We start from the raw sequence: 17,034 nt of genomic DNA, 5'->3' as shown, positions 1-17,034 counted from the left end.
AAAAAAAATTGGGGGGTGCTAGGGCCTCCCACATACTAGGCAAGGGTTGTACCACTGAGCTACACCCCAAGCCCCAACAGGTCATTTAATAGAGACCACAGGACATTAATCAAGGAAGTGGCAGAACAAAGTTCAGTAAAACTATAAATCCTGTGTTGTTGTTTTTTAAATCACTATCAGGCTGGAGATATAGCTCAGTAGTAGAGGGTAGAGTGGTACCAGGCTCAAGGTTCAATGCCCAGTATTACAAAAAAAAAAAAATTGCCAGAATTTGTTATTTACTTACTTATTTATTTTTTGAGACAGGCTCGCGCTCTGTTGCCCAGGCTGGTCTTCAACTTCAGGCTCAAGTTACCTCCTGCCTCAGCCTCCTGAATAGCTGGGACTACAGGCACTCGCCACTGCTCCTGGCTTAGAATTTTTTAATCTTTCATTATGACAAAATTGTAGATAATTATGGGATAAAACAGATAAGCAAGAATAAGGAAATAAAAAGTTCATATTCTTACCACCCCAGAGTTGATCACTGATACCCTGGTGTATATTCTTCCTAATATTTATATACATATATATGTTTGTATCTCTTCTAGATAATTATGATCATATATATGTAACTGGTTACATCGTTTTTGCGAAAATTACATAATACTCTACGTATGGTTTTATAACTGCATTTTAGTTAACAAACACTATCTTGCCACATATATACATTTTTATCTCTTCAAATATCCAATCCATATTCAAATTTCCCTAATACTTCCAGAAATATCTTTTACAACTTGTCCAAACCAAGACTCAATCCAGTACCTGTGCTAGATTAATCTGACACCGGTACACCTGGTTGTTTTGTCCCTTTTATTTTAGGGGGGATTTGTTGGAGACACCAAGTCAGTAGTCCTGCAGTGGTCCCACCTTTGGGATTTTCTGGCTGTATCTTCATGTTCCCTTGTGGAAGATTCCACTATCTTCCACCTTCCTTGAAAACTAGAAGTTCCATTGAGGGCTTCATAGGCTCAAGTTCAACATGGGGGCTAGAATGCATTTGGGGTGTGCTGTGCCTCACCCCAGGAACATCTCCTTTATGCCCATCAACTATGCTGGAAGGACCCCCTGACTTTTGTCATCATCTATGGAGTTTAGTTTAGCACAAGCCGCACAGGGGTTATTTGGTTTCATTGAAATAAACACCTATGGAAAGGATTAACTCTATCCCATAATTACCTATTTTCAAAGTAAGGGCGACAAATCACTCTATTCCCTGGTACTTAACTAATTTTCTAATCTGCTGCACTCTTGGGCATTCCTGGGGCAGTTCCTGGGTTTGACATGTCCCACACCCCAGGTCTCAGATGGCCCTCGGTTTCAAATTCCGACTCCCAGGCCAACCCCTGACCCACCCCAAAGGAGTTCCGGTGGCCTGTGATGCTGCTTTATAAAGTGCACTAGATCCAGATTCTCCAGGTCCTAGCTCAGGAGAGCCCTGTCATCTCCCCTGGTTCAGCCTGATTGAGAACCGAGAATGAATGGAGCTTGTTTCGAAGGAACAGTGGGCTGAGAGTTAGGTCACATGCCCCTGAACTAGCCTGGGAGATCAAGGGTGTTCATGATAGCAAGAGCAGCTAGGTGGGAGGGGTGGGCTGGCCGCAAGCTGCAGGCTGCCGGGGAGGAAGGAAGGATTGGTGGCTTGGAGGAGCAGAGGTGACAGGTGGAGCTGAGGGAAGAGGGTGTGCCCCAGGCCTTGCTTCCTTGTGACCTTGCCCCCATCTCCCCTCTCTATCCCGAGCAGCTCTACGTGGCCGCCGTACTGCAAGAGCCGGAACTGAACCTGACCCCAGCCTCCTCCCCAGCCCAGCACACCTACGGCACCATGAACAGCCAGCAGGAAGAGGGAGAAGAGGAGAGCGGTTTGAGGGGCTTTGCAAGGGAGCTGGACTCTGCCCAGTTTCAGGAAGGGCTGGAACTGGAGGGCCAGAGCCAGTACCACTGATCAAGACTCCAGTCAGGGGCCGGGGGACACCTGGCATGGGGAGGAGGCAGGAGAGTGGCCCGCACCTCCCCACTCCCTCCCACAGACTTTGGGAAGCTCCAGGTGGAGACATCTGCTGCCCGGCCACAGCCACATGGAGACCTGACCTGCTGACCGATTAGAACGGGAGGCTCTGGGCAGTGCCAAGGGATCCCAGGATGGGATGGAGAAGGCCAATGCCAAGTCTTGGGAGAGATGGCTGAAACCCAGGACACAGACTGAGTGGTGGGTACCTTCCGGGGTCGAGATGGAGAAGGTGTGTATAAGGGAGGAGGCAGGAAGAAGCCCGCCCAGGCTCCCTGGGGTCTCCATTGCCCCTGCTCCAGCTGTCCTTCAGGGAGCTTCTGCTGCCCCACTCCCAAAAGAGGCAAAGGTATGTGCACTGGGTGTCACCCCGACTCTGGAGCATCTCAGCACAGGAGGATGAGGGGATCTGTAAAGTCTCTGCACTTACAGCCCCAAGCAGGGGACAGCCGAGACTGCAGACCTGAGCAGAGGTGACTGAGCCCCTTTCTGTTCCTCTGCCCTTGTGAGATGTCCCCAGGAGCGGAAGGGTGGAGGCCCTTTTCCTACTACTGCTAGGGTAGCTGGGACAAGGTTCCCCGGGCTCATTAAACCAGACCTGTGTGCATCCTGGTGAAGGGAGCCATGGCAAGTTCTTGTGGGTTCAGATAAGGTGGGGAGGAGCGGAGTCAGAGTTCAAGGAGGGGAGCTCTTACCCCCAAACTCCGGGGCAGTGGGAAATGGTCACACCTCCCCAAACCTTGGGGCTGAGTAAGAAGATCCTCAAAGCCAAAGAGATGGCCACCAAGTGCTTCCCCTGCCTCTCATCCATCTTGAGTCCTGGGTCCCCAGCTTGGCCAAGATGGGTGACAACTAAGGGTAAGAAATCCAGGCTTCAAAATGAAGGCACTGGCCATCCCCTGCCCTCCAAGTAGGATCCTAAGTGACCTCCAGTGTGGCCCTGGCTAAGACACTGCAGACAAGGGTGAGGAGGGATGAGGGGTGCATCTCTCCATGGAGAAGCCTTTTCTGGTGGGGCAAGGATGACCTCCCAGAGCTGCCTCCCACTGAGGCTTGGAGGAACTGAATCCTGAACAATGCTGGTGACCCTCAGCACCTCTGCCACCATCCTGGGGGAGGGGGGAGGAGTAAAGGCCTCTGCCTCTTGACAGGCTGCCATCAGGATTACCATGCCATCAGCATTACTCAGCCAGGGTCCTGAGTAATGACCCTGGCTGCATGTCCAGGCCCTTCTGGGGCCTAGTAAACCACACAAGCCAAATTGCATGGGGTCTGCGAGTTCCTGAGCCTCTTGAGCCCCCTCCTCCATAGGTCTGGCTCCCTCCCTTCTTCCAGCCTGCTGCAAGTGGGCCCAGGTCCCCCTCACCTCAGTGTGTCCACCGTCCCAGGCACATGGCTCCCTGAATGCAGATCACATAGGCCCATCCCTAGTCTGACTTTGCCCAGCTTCAAGCCTCACCCCAGGTGAGAAACAGCCACTCGAGGAACCTAGAGCACTATTTTCCCAGGGCTTAGCCCTGACTTTGGCACGGAAGATCCTTCCAGAGAGCTTGGGTCATCTGGGGAGGAAGCTATCTTCCATCCCTTCTCCAGCTTGGAATAAAGGAAAAAGTATACCCATCCAGGCCCCAAGCACCCAGATCCCACAGGAACCTCTCCCCTGGAATGTCACCCACCAAGGAGGGGAAAGCACCCTCCTGTAGCTGAGTGGTCCAGCCCAGAAGGGAGCTCTGCCCACAGTGGGAAATGACCGGCACCAGGCCCTACCTGCCCTGGCTAGTGGCTATTTGATATGTATGGTGTGTGGGGTGCTGACGGAGGCTGGCCTGGGGCCTGTCCTTCCCTGGGCACTACTAGACCTGCCCCTGGCCCTGCAGCCCTGCTGGACTGTTGCTGCTGGTCCTGCCACCGGGCCTTCCCTCTTCCCCCACTCCCCTGAAGTCCATGGAAGCATCGTATGGGAAGGGCTCTGCAAACAACGTGGCAGACGGCTGGGGACTTCCACCTAAATCTGAGTCAAGTACTGGTGTGACTGTTGAGGAAGTGCCAGATCTACTTGCTTCTCTACTTTTCCTGGAGACCCAGGGCCATGGAGAAGGCCCTGCTGAGCATACTTGACCTCAACCTCCCATGGTCACTGACTGGGGACCGAGGGGTCCTTCAGCTCCTCACATGCATACCACATCCAGGCCCTCCCTGAGAACCTCCCCTCTCCCACCTCCCCTCCCAGCCCACACCCGTCTTGGCCTGTCTTCCACCATCCCACCCTTCCCCACCCCAAATCCATCCATAAAATCCTTTCTGGAGGGAGCTGCCTCTTGGGGACTTGGTGTGGCCTAGAGCCTCCCAGAGGGGCCTCCCCAGGCCTTGAGCAGCCCCGGCCCTGCCTGCCTGGCCCTCAGTTGCCTCTGGAAGCAAAGTGCCTATCAGCAGCATTGCGTCCTCTAGGGGCCCGGGAGGGGTTGTGGACTAACCTTGGCCACCACCACTAAAGGAATGTGCCAGAATGCTGAACCTTCTTGTTATCAATGCTATGACTGTGCCTTGAATAAATAAGTCCTCCCAACCTCTGCCGGCCTGCGCCTCTGCATCTGGGCCAAGCCAGCAGGGCCCTCCTCTACCTGCAAGGAACCGGAGCTCCTACGGGATAACCCCCAGGGCCTCCGGGCCCAGGCACCACACCTCCCTGCATGGCTTTTGCCCCTGGGGCCAGGCCTGCCCCTCAGCAATCCTCTCACCCCTGAGGCCTTCCCTGGCGCTGACCCCAGAGGAAGGCCAGGCAAGGGCTGCCTTCTGCTGGAGGGATGGGGAATGGCTCAGCCTCCCCCTGCCGTGCAGAGGTGAGAGAACTTGAGTCATCCAGGAAACCCTAAGGGCAGCCTCACTGGAGCAACAGAAGCCCCAGATGAATGCTGGGCCCTGTGAGGGGACAATTGGCCTCTGCCAGAGGAGGGACTAGATTTCAGGTGGAGGCCCCATGAAGAGTGACAGGGCTCAGGTCTACGCCTAGCAAGGGACAAAGGGGGTCAAAAAGAGGTTGGCATCAGGGAGGTGTGGGGGGCAAGCTGGGTCAGGCCTGGGCAGGACAAGAAATGCAAAGGCTGTCACACCTGTGACAAGGAGGAGAAAACGGGTCCCTACCCAAGGAAAATGTCTCTGGGTAGGAGACTCTGGATCTGGCCTTTCCTTCATCTAGCTGATGACCTAGGCCGGTTACCTCACAGAGAAAGTCAGGGTAGGAGACCAGGCACAGTGGTGCACCCCAGCAATCCCAGCTGCTCCAGAGGCAGAGGCAGGAGGGTTGCAGTTTCAAGGACAGACTGGGCCACTTAGACCCTGTGCAATACTATATGATTTTTTTTTTTCTTTTTAAAGACAAGGTCTCACTCAGTTGCTCAGGGCCCTGCTAAGTTGCTGAGGCTGGCTTTGAACTTATGATCCCTCTGCCACAGCCACCCGAGCTGCTGGGATTACTGGCATGAACCACGGTGCCCGGCTTTACAAAAAACTCAGTGGTAGTGTGCCCCTGGCTTCAATCTCCAGTACTTGAAAGAGAAAAAGAAGGGGTAGGAGTCCATGCTCTGCCCTATTTCTGAAGAGATCAGAGTCCCCCCGCCGGGGTCAAGGAGGCTTCCTTTCCACTGCTGCTGTGGGGACAGAGGATGAGTCCAGGGGTGGCTGCCTGAAGACTGTACCCCACTGCCCTCACTGTGCCTCTCCTTAGGCCCTCATTGTCCATCAGTGGGTGTGGGGCCAGAGATCATCCTCCTATTTCCTCTCCCCTGAAAAAACAACCATTTTTCAAGTCAAACCAGATGAAACCCACCAGGGCTGCTGAATGCAGGGGACAGAGTGGCATAGACTCCTGCCTGATTTTAGAGGGCTAATGGCCGCTGCAGGAAAGGGCCCTTCTCCTGGGGTCTATGCAATCCTGTCAGCTGCCTCTGAGGGTCTCCTCCAAGGGGCCAGCAGCCTCCAGGGTCCCCAGATGGCAGGCCCTGGGCTATCCCTTGGTTTAGCTGCCCTGTCAGGGGACTCAGGCAGAGACAGACATACAGACAAGATGTGGAGCCCCAAATAGGGGGTACCCAGGGAAGGCTGGCCCCTCTGCTCAGCCATCCAGGGAGGCTGGGAGGCCTACAAAGCAGCAGGGTGACTGGGCATGGGTCTGTGGGAGAGGCATGGTGCCAGGGAGGCCAACAGGGCTGTGTCCATGGGACACTAGAGTACCAGTCTGAGCACCACACAGGGCACTGCCAGGTCGGGGAGGTAGTAGGAGTGCCCAGGGCTCCCAGAGCTGCCACCTGGAGCCCAAGCAAGGGCTGCCAAGAGGACCCCCAGGGCAGCTCCCGGCCACCCTCCCAAAGCCATGGCACTGGAGCTGTGGTACTCGGGCCTGTCCTGGGTGGTGGTGCTGGCCCGTGGTGCTCTCTGGAAGGCCTGGCGAGCATGGGGGCTGGAGGGCTGGTTCACAGAAAGACAAGCTCCTGGGTTCACTCAACAGAGCCTGTTTTCTGAAAATGTGATGGTCCCTGGCCTTGACAACGAGCAGGCCAGCATCAGTCAAGCCTCCGTGGCTGGGTCCTTCAGCCCAGCCACAAGTGGGAGTCTCTGGAAATTCTTAAACCCAATGCCCAGACCCCATCCCCGAACAAACCAAAATTTCTGGGGTGGTGCCCTGTCACCTCCGTTTTTACAGATGTCCCTCAGCTGGCTGTATTGTGCAGGGAGAGGTAAGGAGGCTCAGCATCTCACCAGCTGGGGCACAACTTCTGTCATAATAATCTTTCTTTTCAAAAGTGTGATTACTGTTTGGGACACACCAAGCCTCAGGGGGCCCTCTGACTGACTACCTTGTCACCTGCAGTAGCAGTGTGGAGAATCTCCTCTTCCTTCAAACACAAATGCCAAAGTGGCTTTCATGCCCATTTCTATGCAATAGAAGGTTCAACTGCAATAAACAGATTATATAAGGGGCCATCAGGGAGGAATGAGTGCTTTGAAGAAAGGACAAAGCAGGATGAGGGCAGGAAGTGACTGGAGATGAGGAGGATCCAAGATGAACTCCATGAGAATAGAGGGACCACACACAGGTCCCAAAGGGCAGTGAGGAGGCCAGAGTGGCCGAAGCAGCATGAAGATGGGAAGGAGAGGGTCAGGGTGAGGCCTGAGAGCAGCAGGCTTTGTAGCCTTGGTCCGGCTCCGGGTTTTACCAATGATGTAGGAAGCTACTGGAAGATTCTGAGCAGGGGAGTGGCAAGATCCTCTTATGTTTTTAATTTTTTTCCAGTGTTGCAAAATACACAAAATATTTACCGTCTTAACCATTTTAAATATATAGTTCCCTGCACATTTATAATGTGTAACTCATCCCCAGTCATCTCCATGAGTTTTCCTCTTGGAAGCAATGACTCCTGGAGATTGTCATCCTCTGTCCCCAAAGGGAGGAGGCCTGTGAGAGCTTGAGGAGGCCCAGCATGAGTGGGGGTGGGGAGCTGTCCTTGGACAGCTACTGTGCAATCACTGGAGCTGGGGGTAAGGGACGGACCAGGATGGGGCAGAGAATAAGGAGAGACGTAATTGAATTTTTCCTAGGGGCCAAGGATTCCTAGCTGGATTAGGTGTGGAATCTAAGGGAAAGAAATAAAGATGAACCCCAGTTTCTTGGTAAGCAGTGGTTTATGAGGTAGAGAAGCAGGTAGAAGGAGCAGGTTGGGGTGAGGTGGGAGGGATGCCAAGAGTCCCATTTGGTCGTGTTGCATTTGAGGTGTTCAAGAGGAGGTCGAGGAGGTGGCTGGATAACAGGGTCAAGCTGGAAACATAAAGCTTGGGGTCATCACGTCCTGTCTGGTGGTAGCGCAGGGCACTGGCTGAGACCCTAAGCGAGCAAACACAGGTGAGGAGGTCAGAGGGCTGAGCCAACCCAGGACGTGAAAAAGAGAAACTACAGGAAGGAGCAGCGGCCAGGACCTGGAGCTCCTGGAGGGACTCAGGAAGCAAGGAGGGGTCCCCAGTCTAGCCACACCCGACTGTAACTCGGGACACAGACCGGTGTAGACAAGCCAGTTACGTGAAGCCATGAAAGAACACGAAGTTGGGTTTTAAAAGTCTTGGGTGGGTTCAGTGGCGCACACCTGTAATCCCAGCAGCTTGGGAGGCTAAGGCAGGAGGATCACAAGTTCAAAGCCAGCCTCAGCAAAAGTGAGGCACTAAGCAACTCAGTGAGACCCTGTCTCTAAGTAAAATACAAAATAGGGCTGGGGATGTGGTTTAGTGGTCAAGTGGCCCCGAGTTCAATCCCCAGTAACCCCCCCCCAAAAAAAAAAGTCTTCATGAGGAAGACAAGAGGAAGGGGGATCTTGAGCACTTAACAGCGCAACAGAAGACACGTTCCTATCTGTTTCTGGTAAAATTCCAAATGGGCGATCCTGATGAGAGGGAACCCTCTCCAAGCAGTGATTCAGGGACCAGACTCCTTTCACCAGGTGGCTCTGTCCCCTTCAGCACATGGTCCTCAAAGTCACTGTGAGGTCTGCTTCGAACTGGCAAGGGTTGACAGAGCAGGAGGAGCACAAGGGGGCTGGGGGGGACACACCAAGAAGGGGTGCAGCCCCACACATTGTTCATTGACAGAGCTGTCCCCTTCCTGCCTGGTTGCAAGGGAGGCTGGGCAGTGTCGCCCAGCTGTAAGCACAGGAGAGACTGGGTTTGGTGGCCTGACAGTCAGTCTGAAGCCCAAACCAGCAGCTCCATCTCCACCATGGCCTTCCAGCCTCCCCAGCCTCTGCCTTATTTTCCACAATCTCTGGCCTTGGCTCCGCTAACCACGCCCCCCCCCCCCCCCCCCCCAGGACATGCTAGGTCCCATGCCCTGCAGCTGCATTTAGAGCAGGCAGGGCCCAAGAAGAGACCAGTCCCTGAAGGTTAGACAGGCAAACAGGACATGTTTATTCCTCGAAGTTTACAGGACCACAGCAGAGAGCAAAAGGGTCGTAGAGGTGGCCGGCAGCTGGCCCTTCCCGCTGCTTCCTCTTCCACCCACCTGCCCAAGTCCTGGCACTCCACGGGCATTAAATATGGCAGCTGTGGGGCCCCAGCCCGAGCAGGTGAGCAGAAAGGAGGTGGGGAGATATGGCGGCCCTGCTGAAGCTGGGTGTTGAGGAAAAGCCACTGTGACTCGGTGGCCCCTCCTCCTTGACCTTCCCAGCCCCTCCCAGTCCTGTTCCCTGATGCTGTTCCCTGCAGCATCAGGGAGTTCCCGCCAGGAGTGCCCAGGGGGGGCCCGATGTTCTGCCAAAGGAAAACTACTCTCTCTGGGGGTATCTGAGCAGTTGAGAGCCAGAGGAGCCCCAGGGTGGAGCAGGCACCCCCCTTCCCAAGGCACCCACTACTTGCTCCACTGCTGGGACACATCTGTCCCTAAGTCTGAAACAAACACCCGAGGCAGGCAGGAGAGCAGCACAGGCCTGGGCAGCAGGGGGCGGTGCTGGAGCCCAGCCACTTGTCCTAGGAAGGGCGACACAGAGAGGAGCCCCCGGCTCTCGGAGCTCCTTCCCAGCCCCACGCCACCTCTGTGCCCCAAACTCTCTCCTTCTCATGGGGCAAGAGGGGGGTGCCAGGGAGGTCAAAAGGCAGGCGGGGAGGAGGCTGCGGGGAGGAGGGGAACCCAGAAGCCCCTTCCTGCTGTGCATTTGGGAAGGGGGGACCCGCTCCTGCCCCATCACCCCTCCAGTATGGCCAAGGGGACAAGGACCGAGATGCAGGGAGGCCTGGAGGAGCCAGGGCTACAGTGGACACAGACCAACAGGCAGAGAGCTGGGGCTGCCTCTGGGCAGGGGGCTCCTTTTACTCGCCGTCCCAGCCCCGGCTCATGGCCGCCACCACAAGCCCGTAGAGCTGGCTCCAGGCGGCCCGCATGGCCGGTGTGAAGGCCGGGCCCAGGCACTTCTCCAGCATGTAGAGCAGGGACTCACCCACCGTCTGCAGAGGCAAGGGGCGCCTAGTCATTCCAAAAGGCAGGAAGGCACTGATCCATTGCACAGATGAGAAAACCAGGCCAAGGACTGGGAAGGGTTCCTGGCCTCCTTCTCTCCTGCACGGGGCTGATGCTTCTTAAGGAGGGTCCTATCCCAGTCCTTGGGAACCACATTGTGTCCACCTTCTCCCCAAATATGACACATTACAGCAAATAGAACCTTCCACTCCAGTCCCAGCTTTGCAACCACTCACAAGAGGATCAAGGCATTTCCTGGCTCCGAACCGACCAAATCATTGCCCCTGAGCCTCAGTTTTCCTCCCCCGCAAGGCAGCAGTCATAGAGTTAAGGGTCTAGGCTGCGGAGCCAGATAGACCTGCGTCCAGATTCTGACCACCACTGAAGAGCTGGCTGACCCTGAGCGAGTTGCATAACCTCTCTCAGCCTCAGTCTATATCAATTAAACAGGCAAAGTAAAGTCCAAGTCCTGGGCTTGTTGGGAGATTCAGTGGGATAATCTATAAAAAGCACAGTATTTGCAAACACTAAGCCTTTGGCCATATGATGCTCTCATTTGTTATTATTAATCAAATACGATTTATTACTCACAGGCCAGCTTGGACCTACCAGCCTCTTCTGAAGGCCCAGCTGGATGCCAGATGTGGGTGATTCCAACCACACCATGTGGATCAGAACTGCCTACTTGAGCTCTACCCTAAGAAATTAGAAATCGTTGCTTTAAGCCAATACTTTTTGGGGTGGTTTGATACCCAGCAGTGGAATGCTGAACCAACCAAACATGCCCAAAAGCTTCTAAACTTTATAGTTCTAAAAAGAAAAGAAAACTGTATCAGAGAAGAGAACTTGGAGGCTCAGAGAGGTCAAGCCAGCGTCCGAGTCACACAGCAGATAATAACTGATGTGGGCCACCAGAACTGGTCATCTGAACGGAAGGGCATGGGTGGAGAGAACAGGTGCTAGGGGAGGACTGGAAAGAGGAAGAGCCCCTTTACCCACCGAGAAGGAGCTGAGCTTCACGCCCACTGCCCGGTGCTTCCTGCCCAGGCCAGCAAGGTAGTCCTCCAGGGACGACAGGTCCTCCACATTGGTCACTGCAGTGTCAATCACGAACATCACCTGCCAAGGCAGAGACAGCAGTGACAGAGAGGCCCGAGCAACCCTACTGCACATGACCACAACCCAGAACCCGGGGTCCCAACCAGAGGGCAGTGAGGGCTGCAGGGCCTCGGTTTTCCAGGACCAGGGGGACCTGGCAGCCTATGTCCACGTCAGCAGGCACTCAGCGGGTGGGTACACCCCTGAAGGAAGTCCTCCTCCTCCTCCAAGGATCTCAAGTCCCTAACGTGCCTGCTGGACGGTGCTGTCTGCCCAGGCCGAGGAGAAACTGAGGCCCCTGTGAGGAGCCTTTAGGAAACCCCAACCCGGTTTCCATGGGCAGGAGTGCGCCAGTCCCCATGATTGGGCGGGGTGGACGAGGTCAAGGGCAATGACAGGCTGGGACCAGCTGGCTAAGCACAGGGTCAGGGAGGAGGGGAGCCATCACAGCAGTCAGATCAAGCCCAGGCGGAAGTCTTCCTCCCTGTCCCAAGCCCCTCCTCCTCTGCTGGATCCTGGTGGCCACTGAGGCCCCCCCTGCCCCACCCCTCACCTTCCTGATGTGGTCCAGGAACTCCGGGGAGGACAGGCAGTCCTCCGGGCTAGAGAACTGGCGGCCGTTGTACTGGAAGAGGGGCAGGAGCTCGGGCTCCAGGGCAAACAGCCTGCGGGGGGAGGGGAGGGGGGTCAGGGGAACAGGGGTCAGGCGTCGGGTGTGTCCAGCAAGCACCAGTGACCTGGCTGGCCGGCAGTGAAGCTGAGCTTCAGTGGTGGCCACCAACCACAGCATACCCTCCCTCCTGGCACTGCCAGCCTTGCCAATGCCCTCCTCACCTCTTCCCAGACCCTGAAGGGCATCCCTGAGAGGACAGTAGTCCCCAGACCTCTTACACTACCTGGCATACAGTGGCCCCTCCATAAATATTAAGGAGGAGGTTTGGAACAGGAAGGCATCCTCAAGTAAGAAACCTGGAGCTACCTTGAGGAGGGGACCTCCCCCCACCCCTGCTCTTGGGTTAGGACTTCTCAGTCTCATCATGTCTGAGGAAGCTCTGAGTACCAATGATTCTAGCAAAAACAAAATCCTTACGCTTATGGAACACTGAGTACTTCACAGGTGGTTGACTTGTAATTTTGTATCCCTCATAATTTTAAGCAGTGAGTGCCTTAGACCAATTCTACAAAGGAGGAAACAGAATCCCAGAGAGGCTAAGCAACCTGCTAAAAGTCACACAGCTTGAAAAGTAGTGGAGCCACAGCAGATGCCAGCGGGGGGAAAAATGATCTTGGGGAAATCCAGGAGGCACAACCAGAAGCTATCAGCCTTATTCTGGAGGGTTCATGCTTTTGTGTAATTCTTGCAGCTCTGTTATGTATTGACTGCGTCTGAGGGGGTTGGAAGTGGGTTGCAAAACTTGGTCAGAAGTTTTGGGCTGGCCTAGGAAGCCAAGTTTCCTGAAAAACCCGGATGTAGAGAGTGTGGCCCCACTGGTGATGGCAGAGGGGTTCCAGAGAGAGACCCAAGGTGAGGCTGAAAATTAGCTTTCCCTGCCCTGTAGGACCTGCACACCCCCTACTCTTCTTCCTGGTGGTAAGACTTGGGTGTTTGTCACCCCTACTCTGGAGGTTTTCGGGTCCTAACCTGGTCCTTTCCCAGAAGGGTTTATCCTGCCGGTTGCTGGGAGTGCGCACTCCTGGGGCCCCGTTGCAGGAAGGAGCTTGCCCTGCCTGCCAGGCGCCTGGCACACCCTACCACACCGGCCTTCGGGATGCTCCAGTCTCCTCCTACCGACGGCGGTAAGCACCCCTGCTGTCCCCACCCAAGAAACACTCAGGAAGTGCAGGGTCGAGGAGGGGGGCACAGCGCGGGACCAGCTTCCGCCCACCCAGGTGTAACCAGAGAGATTCGAGTGAAGGATCCCACCTGTCGCCAGCGAGGCCAGCTGAGAGCAGGGTGTGCTGCACTGGCTCCTAAGATGCGCCCATGCCCCAGAGAAGAGCAGAAAAGGGTGCGCCACCCGTCGCCGAGCGCTGCGCTCCTCTGGCGCACATCTGGCAGGCCCCCCAGAGCCACCGCAGTGGGCCGGTTTTTCCTCCTCCGATCCCATTGCAGCTGCCTTGAAATCGCTCCTGGCGCTGCACCCCTTCGCCCACCCGCACCCCCCGGGCGCTCCGGCAGCCCTCACCTGGCGAACAGGACTGTGCCATGCTCCAGCGGGCTGCGGCTCACCGCCCTCCAGCTTTGCCGGATCAGCTCGGGCTCTGGGCGCTCCATGCTTTCTCCGGGACGCGAGGCGCAGCGCTGGGACCCTCGGGGCTCGGGCGCCGTCACCGCACGTGCCACGCCATCTCCGCGGCCACGCGGGCCCCTGCGCCTACGGCCCCTTGCCTCTGCCGGGCGGGGCCCAACAGCCGCTCCTCGCCTGGCCCGGAGCCAAGAGAAGATGCCCGCAGCCCGCCAAAGGTGGAAGCGCCCCCGGTGTCAGTCCTGCTGGCGCTTCCGGGGACCCCGCTGGGCTGCTGCACCCTGCACCCTGCAGCTCTAGAGCCGCCCTTTAAAGCAACCGCTGCCCGGTCCCCCTCCTGTCCAGCAGGGCGCACAGTCCCTCTGCCACCGCCTTGGCCAGGGACGACCTGGAGGCCTTGGGAATGTCCAGGTTTAGAGCCGAGCAAATCATTCAGGCTCTCTTGGCCTCAGCTTGTCACTCGGAAACTAGTGAGACTAGTTACTACATAGGGCGAGGAGCCCCAAAAAGACTGCGTTGAATTTGATTCTTCCTCTTAGTAAGACGCAGCTTGTGGCCACCTCTCCAACAAGCCCCATTCCAACACGGCCTGGAGACTGGATTTGTTGCTTTCTGAGCACATGGTCTTTGCTCAAATCGTGCCCATTTACTGTTTCTTTCTGTCAGGATGTGGAGCCAGTGCGCACCAGGTCATCTACCTTATGACTAGGCTGTCTGGTTGTCCAAGTTCAGAGTCTGACAGGGGCACCTTGGGGACTACTAGAGCTTTCAGCTTAGGAGTAGACCACAGCCATTTCCATCCAGACCCAGATTTTCCTGAGACCCCCATTTCTGGAAATCTGTGAGTTGTGTTTGCAATCGCAGCCAGGGCATTAGACGCGTTACAGATGTGGAAGGGGTTCAGCTCTACCATTCATTCCATGGCTCCATGGATTATTAAAAATCATGACTTTTTTTTTTTTTTTTTTTTTTTTTACGAATAGTACTAGTCCAGGTCAAACACTCATGCCAACCCCTCAAGGTGTGCCCTGGCCACCTGTCCAAACCAAACTTTTCAACCATGAAAATTCCTTCAGCTGCCCAGACCCAGCAGCCTAGGTTAGGGAGAACAGGCCTATTTTCATCCTCATCTTACTTTTCATAAATTTTGAGTATCTGAGCTGCTCTCCTCTCACTCTGCCCCCATCTCTGGGCCTTAGTTCCAGCGGCTGTACCATAGGGGGGTTGGGCGGCAAGGTCTCCAGAGGCCACCTCCTTTGATCCCATGGATCCCAGACAGTTTCGAAGATTAGTTATGAACAGGTTATGGCTTCATGGCCAGCCCCATGCTAGACATGAGTGCTAAAAACTTCTAAAACTTCTAATCCTGAATCAGGACTAAGGGACTAGGACTAGTCCTGATCCAGGCCAAGCCCCATGAGGCCATCTGGCTGCTCCCCCTCCTCCAGGGCAGAGTTTGGGTACACACTCTTCCCCATCTTCCCAGTATCTCCCTGCGCAGGAGCAGGAGAGTAAGGCTTTGGGGCAGCCTGGAGTCCTAAAGAGTTTGAGAGGTCCCCACGCAAGAGTACAAAGGGACTAAGGCTGAAGGAAGAAGGAACCAAATTTCCAACCTGGGATCCCATAGCTCTGTAGGAACAGAAAACCATGTGGAAAGGCCACATGAGACTTTGGTGACCTTTGCCCTTTAGTGCTCAGATGCCTGGTGCTCTGTGAAGGCACCTGCTCTACCCAGTTTGCACTCCCTATCAACAGTCCACCCTTCTCCCTTGGATAGGGTCAGCAGTCTGAGGAGCTCACAGGAGCTACTGGCCTTAGCGGGGAAATGGTAGAGTGGGCTCAAACCCACGGCTCTCCTCTGCTTTCCTAGAGCCATAAGGCAGGGAAGAGGGCCAAGTGTACTCCAATCTCTGCTTCCCTTGGAGAAGGGCCTGAGAATCAGGTGTGGCTGAAGGAGCCCAAGTGACGTGTCCCATCCAGGACATGTAGTGACTAACCTCTCTTCTGAGGGGCTGGAACTCTCCTCCCTGTGGGGCACCTGCGGAGATGCACGTAGGCTGTAGCCTGGATGAGCCTTCAAGTGCTTTTCTTCAGCCAGCACTGTCGCTCAGAGCAATGTATCATTAGTAACAGCAAAGTGCTAGTTTTGAGCACCAGTGACACTGTGCTCGTTAACTCTGCATTCAACAGTCGATGAAGCCAGTTGAGGAAAGGAGGCAAAGAGGTTAAGTAACCAGCCTGAGGTCACATAGTAGACAAGTGATGGGGCCAGCACTTGACCACAGGGGGACCCCCAGCCCATCCTCTCCACTGTTCCCTCACCAAGACCAAGAGCAGTGTCCATGGTTCAGACCAAGTCAAAGCCACTGGGTCTGGGTCAGAGGTGTGCTAGAATCAGCTCTGACAGGGCTTAGAAAGCCAGATGCCTACATCTCTTTCCAACTTCTCATTCAGTTGGTAGCTTGAAATAGGCCGATGTGGGAGAATTGGAAATTGGTAAATGTTACAATCAGGGCTTCTCGTAGCTCAGAGAAAACTTGCTGTTAAACATCTACCACCACTGGTCTGGGCACACCTGGGGAACCAGGAGAAACCTGTTCCAAGCAGAGCTGCAGATGCGCTACACAGAATGTACACAGGAATGCACCGAGTGGGGACACCTCACCTCAGGGCATCCAGCGCTGCCAGAGGGCTCTCAGGAGGTGCTGCCAGTCCAGGCTGGAGAAGCCAAGAATGCCCAATTTGGTGCTAATCCTGCCTCTACTATTTCCTAGCTGTAGGACCTCAAGCAGGGAATTTAATCTCTCCCAGGTAGAATGGAGACAAGAACACCACTGACTTCACCAGGCCTTTAAGAGGAATCAATGTCACAGGTGTGTCAAAATTCCTTGAACTGGCTGGGCGTGGTGGGGCACGCCTGTAATCCCAGCAGCTCAGGAAGCTGAGGCAGGAGGAGCAGAGCCAGCCTCGGCAAAAGCAAGGTGTAAACAACTCAGTGAGACCCTGTCTCTAAATAAAATGCAAGTAAGGGCTGAGGTTGTAGCTCATGGTTAAGCACCCCTGGGTTCAATCCTTGGTACCAAAAAATAAAATAAAAAATCCATAAACTAAGCTGTGCCATTCTAAGTATTGAATCTGTTTCTGACCTGTCTGTCCCGGGCATTTTCCATCTCCTGAGGATCTGCACGACCTGCCCTCCTCCCCAGCCTGCCTCCAACCACTCTTGGTCCTGAGGGGAGCAGTCAGAAGAAACCAGAAGACCCCCAACTTCCCCCATGTGGTAACACTCCCTCCTATCTCCTCCAACACATAAGTCAACTCCCTCATGTCATTCCAGAAGACAAGACCCCATCAGGACAGAGCCTCTGTTAAGAAAATGGCAAATTGCTACAATACTGGGCCACTCAGAAGGGGACAAAGGGCTATACTGTCTGGGCAGTCAAACAAGAAAAAAATACAAGGTCAGCTTCCTACTTATCTTAGAATACGTAAACTTAAATATCCAACATTATTCAAGTAATTATGTACCGGGGAAGGCCCAAGTGCCCTGGCTGGCCAGAGCCTCTGCTGGGACGAGAAGGGCCTCAGACATGACAACGTTGAGATGGTTCTTGCCCTCCACACCTTCTTCTCTTCTTAAGGAGGCC

General features: G+C 55.0%; 2 protein-coding genes across 5 annotated transcripts in view; one reads left to right on the top strand and one right to left on the bottom strand.

Annotated features, from left to right (window-relative positions):
- Tmem63c (transmembrane protein 63C) overlaps positions 1-4,616 on the top strand; it is a 66,368-nt gene extending 61,752 nt beyond the window's left edge. For all 4 annotated transcript variants that reach the window (XM_046440769.2, XM_058577770.1, XM_058577769.1 and 1 more), the window contains one exon: positions 1,787-4,616. In XM_046440769.2, coding sequence (XP_046296725.1) covers positions 1,787-1,987 — 201 coding nt within the window. In that variant the 3' untranslated portion in view covers positions 1,988-4,616. The remainder of the gene's footprint in view (positions 1-1,786) is intronic.
- A 4,366-nt stretch (positions 4,617-8,982) lies between these two features.
- Ngb (neuroglobin) lies at positions 8,983-16,980 on the bottom strand. Its single transcript, XM_046441096.2, has 4 exons — positions 13,328-16,980; positions 11,695-11,806; positions 11,043-11,162; positions 8,983-10,030 (listed from the first exon to the last, which is right to left on the bottom strand). Exons 1-4 carry the CDS (start codon positions 13,414-13,416, stop codon positions 9,896-9,898), a joined length of 456 nt encoding a protein of 151 aa, XP_046297052.1. The 5' UTR covers positions 13,417-16,980; the 3' UTR covers positions 8,983-9,895.
- Between the last annotated feature and the right edge of the window lie 54 nt (positions 16,981-17,034).

The sequence above is a fragment of the Marmota monax genome, unplaced genomic scaffold (assembly GCF_021218885.2).
Source record: "Marmota monax isolate L192 unplaced genomic scaffold, Marmota_monax_Labrador192_F-V1.1 WCK01_AAM20220418_F8-fsc00017, whole genome shotgun sequence".
In the NCBI taxonomy this organism is placed as follows: domain Eukaryota; kingdom Metazoa; phylum Chordata; class Mammalia; order Rodentia; family Sciuridae; genus Marmota; species Marmota monax.
The sequence above is the reverse complement of the archived record's forward strand: the minus strand, read 5'-3'. Positions and strand labels throughout refer to the sequence as shown.

What these genes read in the sequence shown, in the direction of transcription:
- Ngb (XM_046441096.2), bottom strand. Translation starts at nt 13,416, where the DNA reads ATGGAGCGCCCAGAGCCCGAGCTGATCCGGCAAAGCTGGAGGGCGGTG. An exon ending in TCCTGGACCACATCAGGAAG is followed by an intron (nt 11,163 to 11,694) that starts GTGAGGGGTGGG and finishes CTGCCTTGGCAG; the next exon opens with GTGATGTTCGTGATTGACAC. An exon ending in TGAAGCTCAGCTCCTTCTCG is followed by an intron (nt 10,031 to 11,042) that starts GTGGGTAAAGGG and finishes TTGCCTCTGCAG; the next exon opens with ACGGTGGGTGAGTCCCTGCT.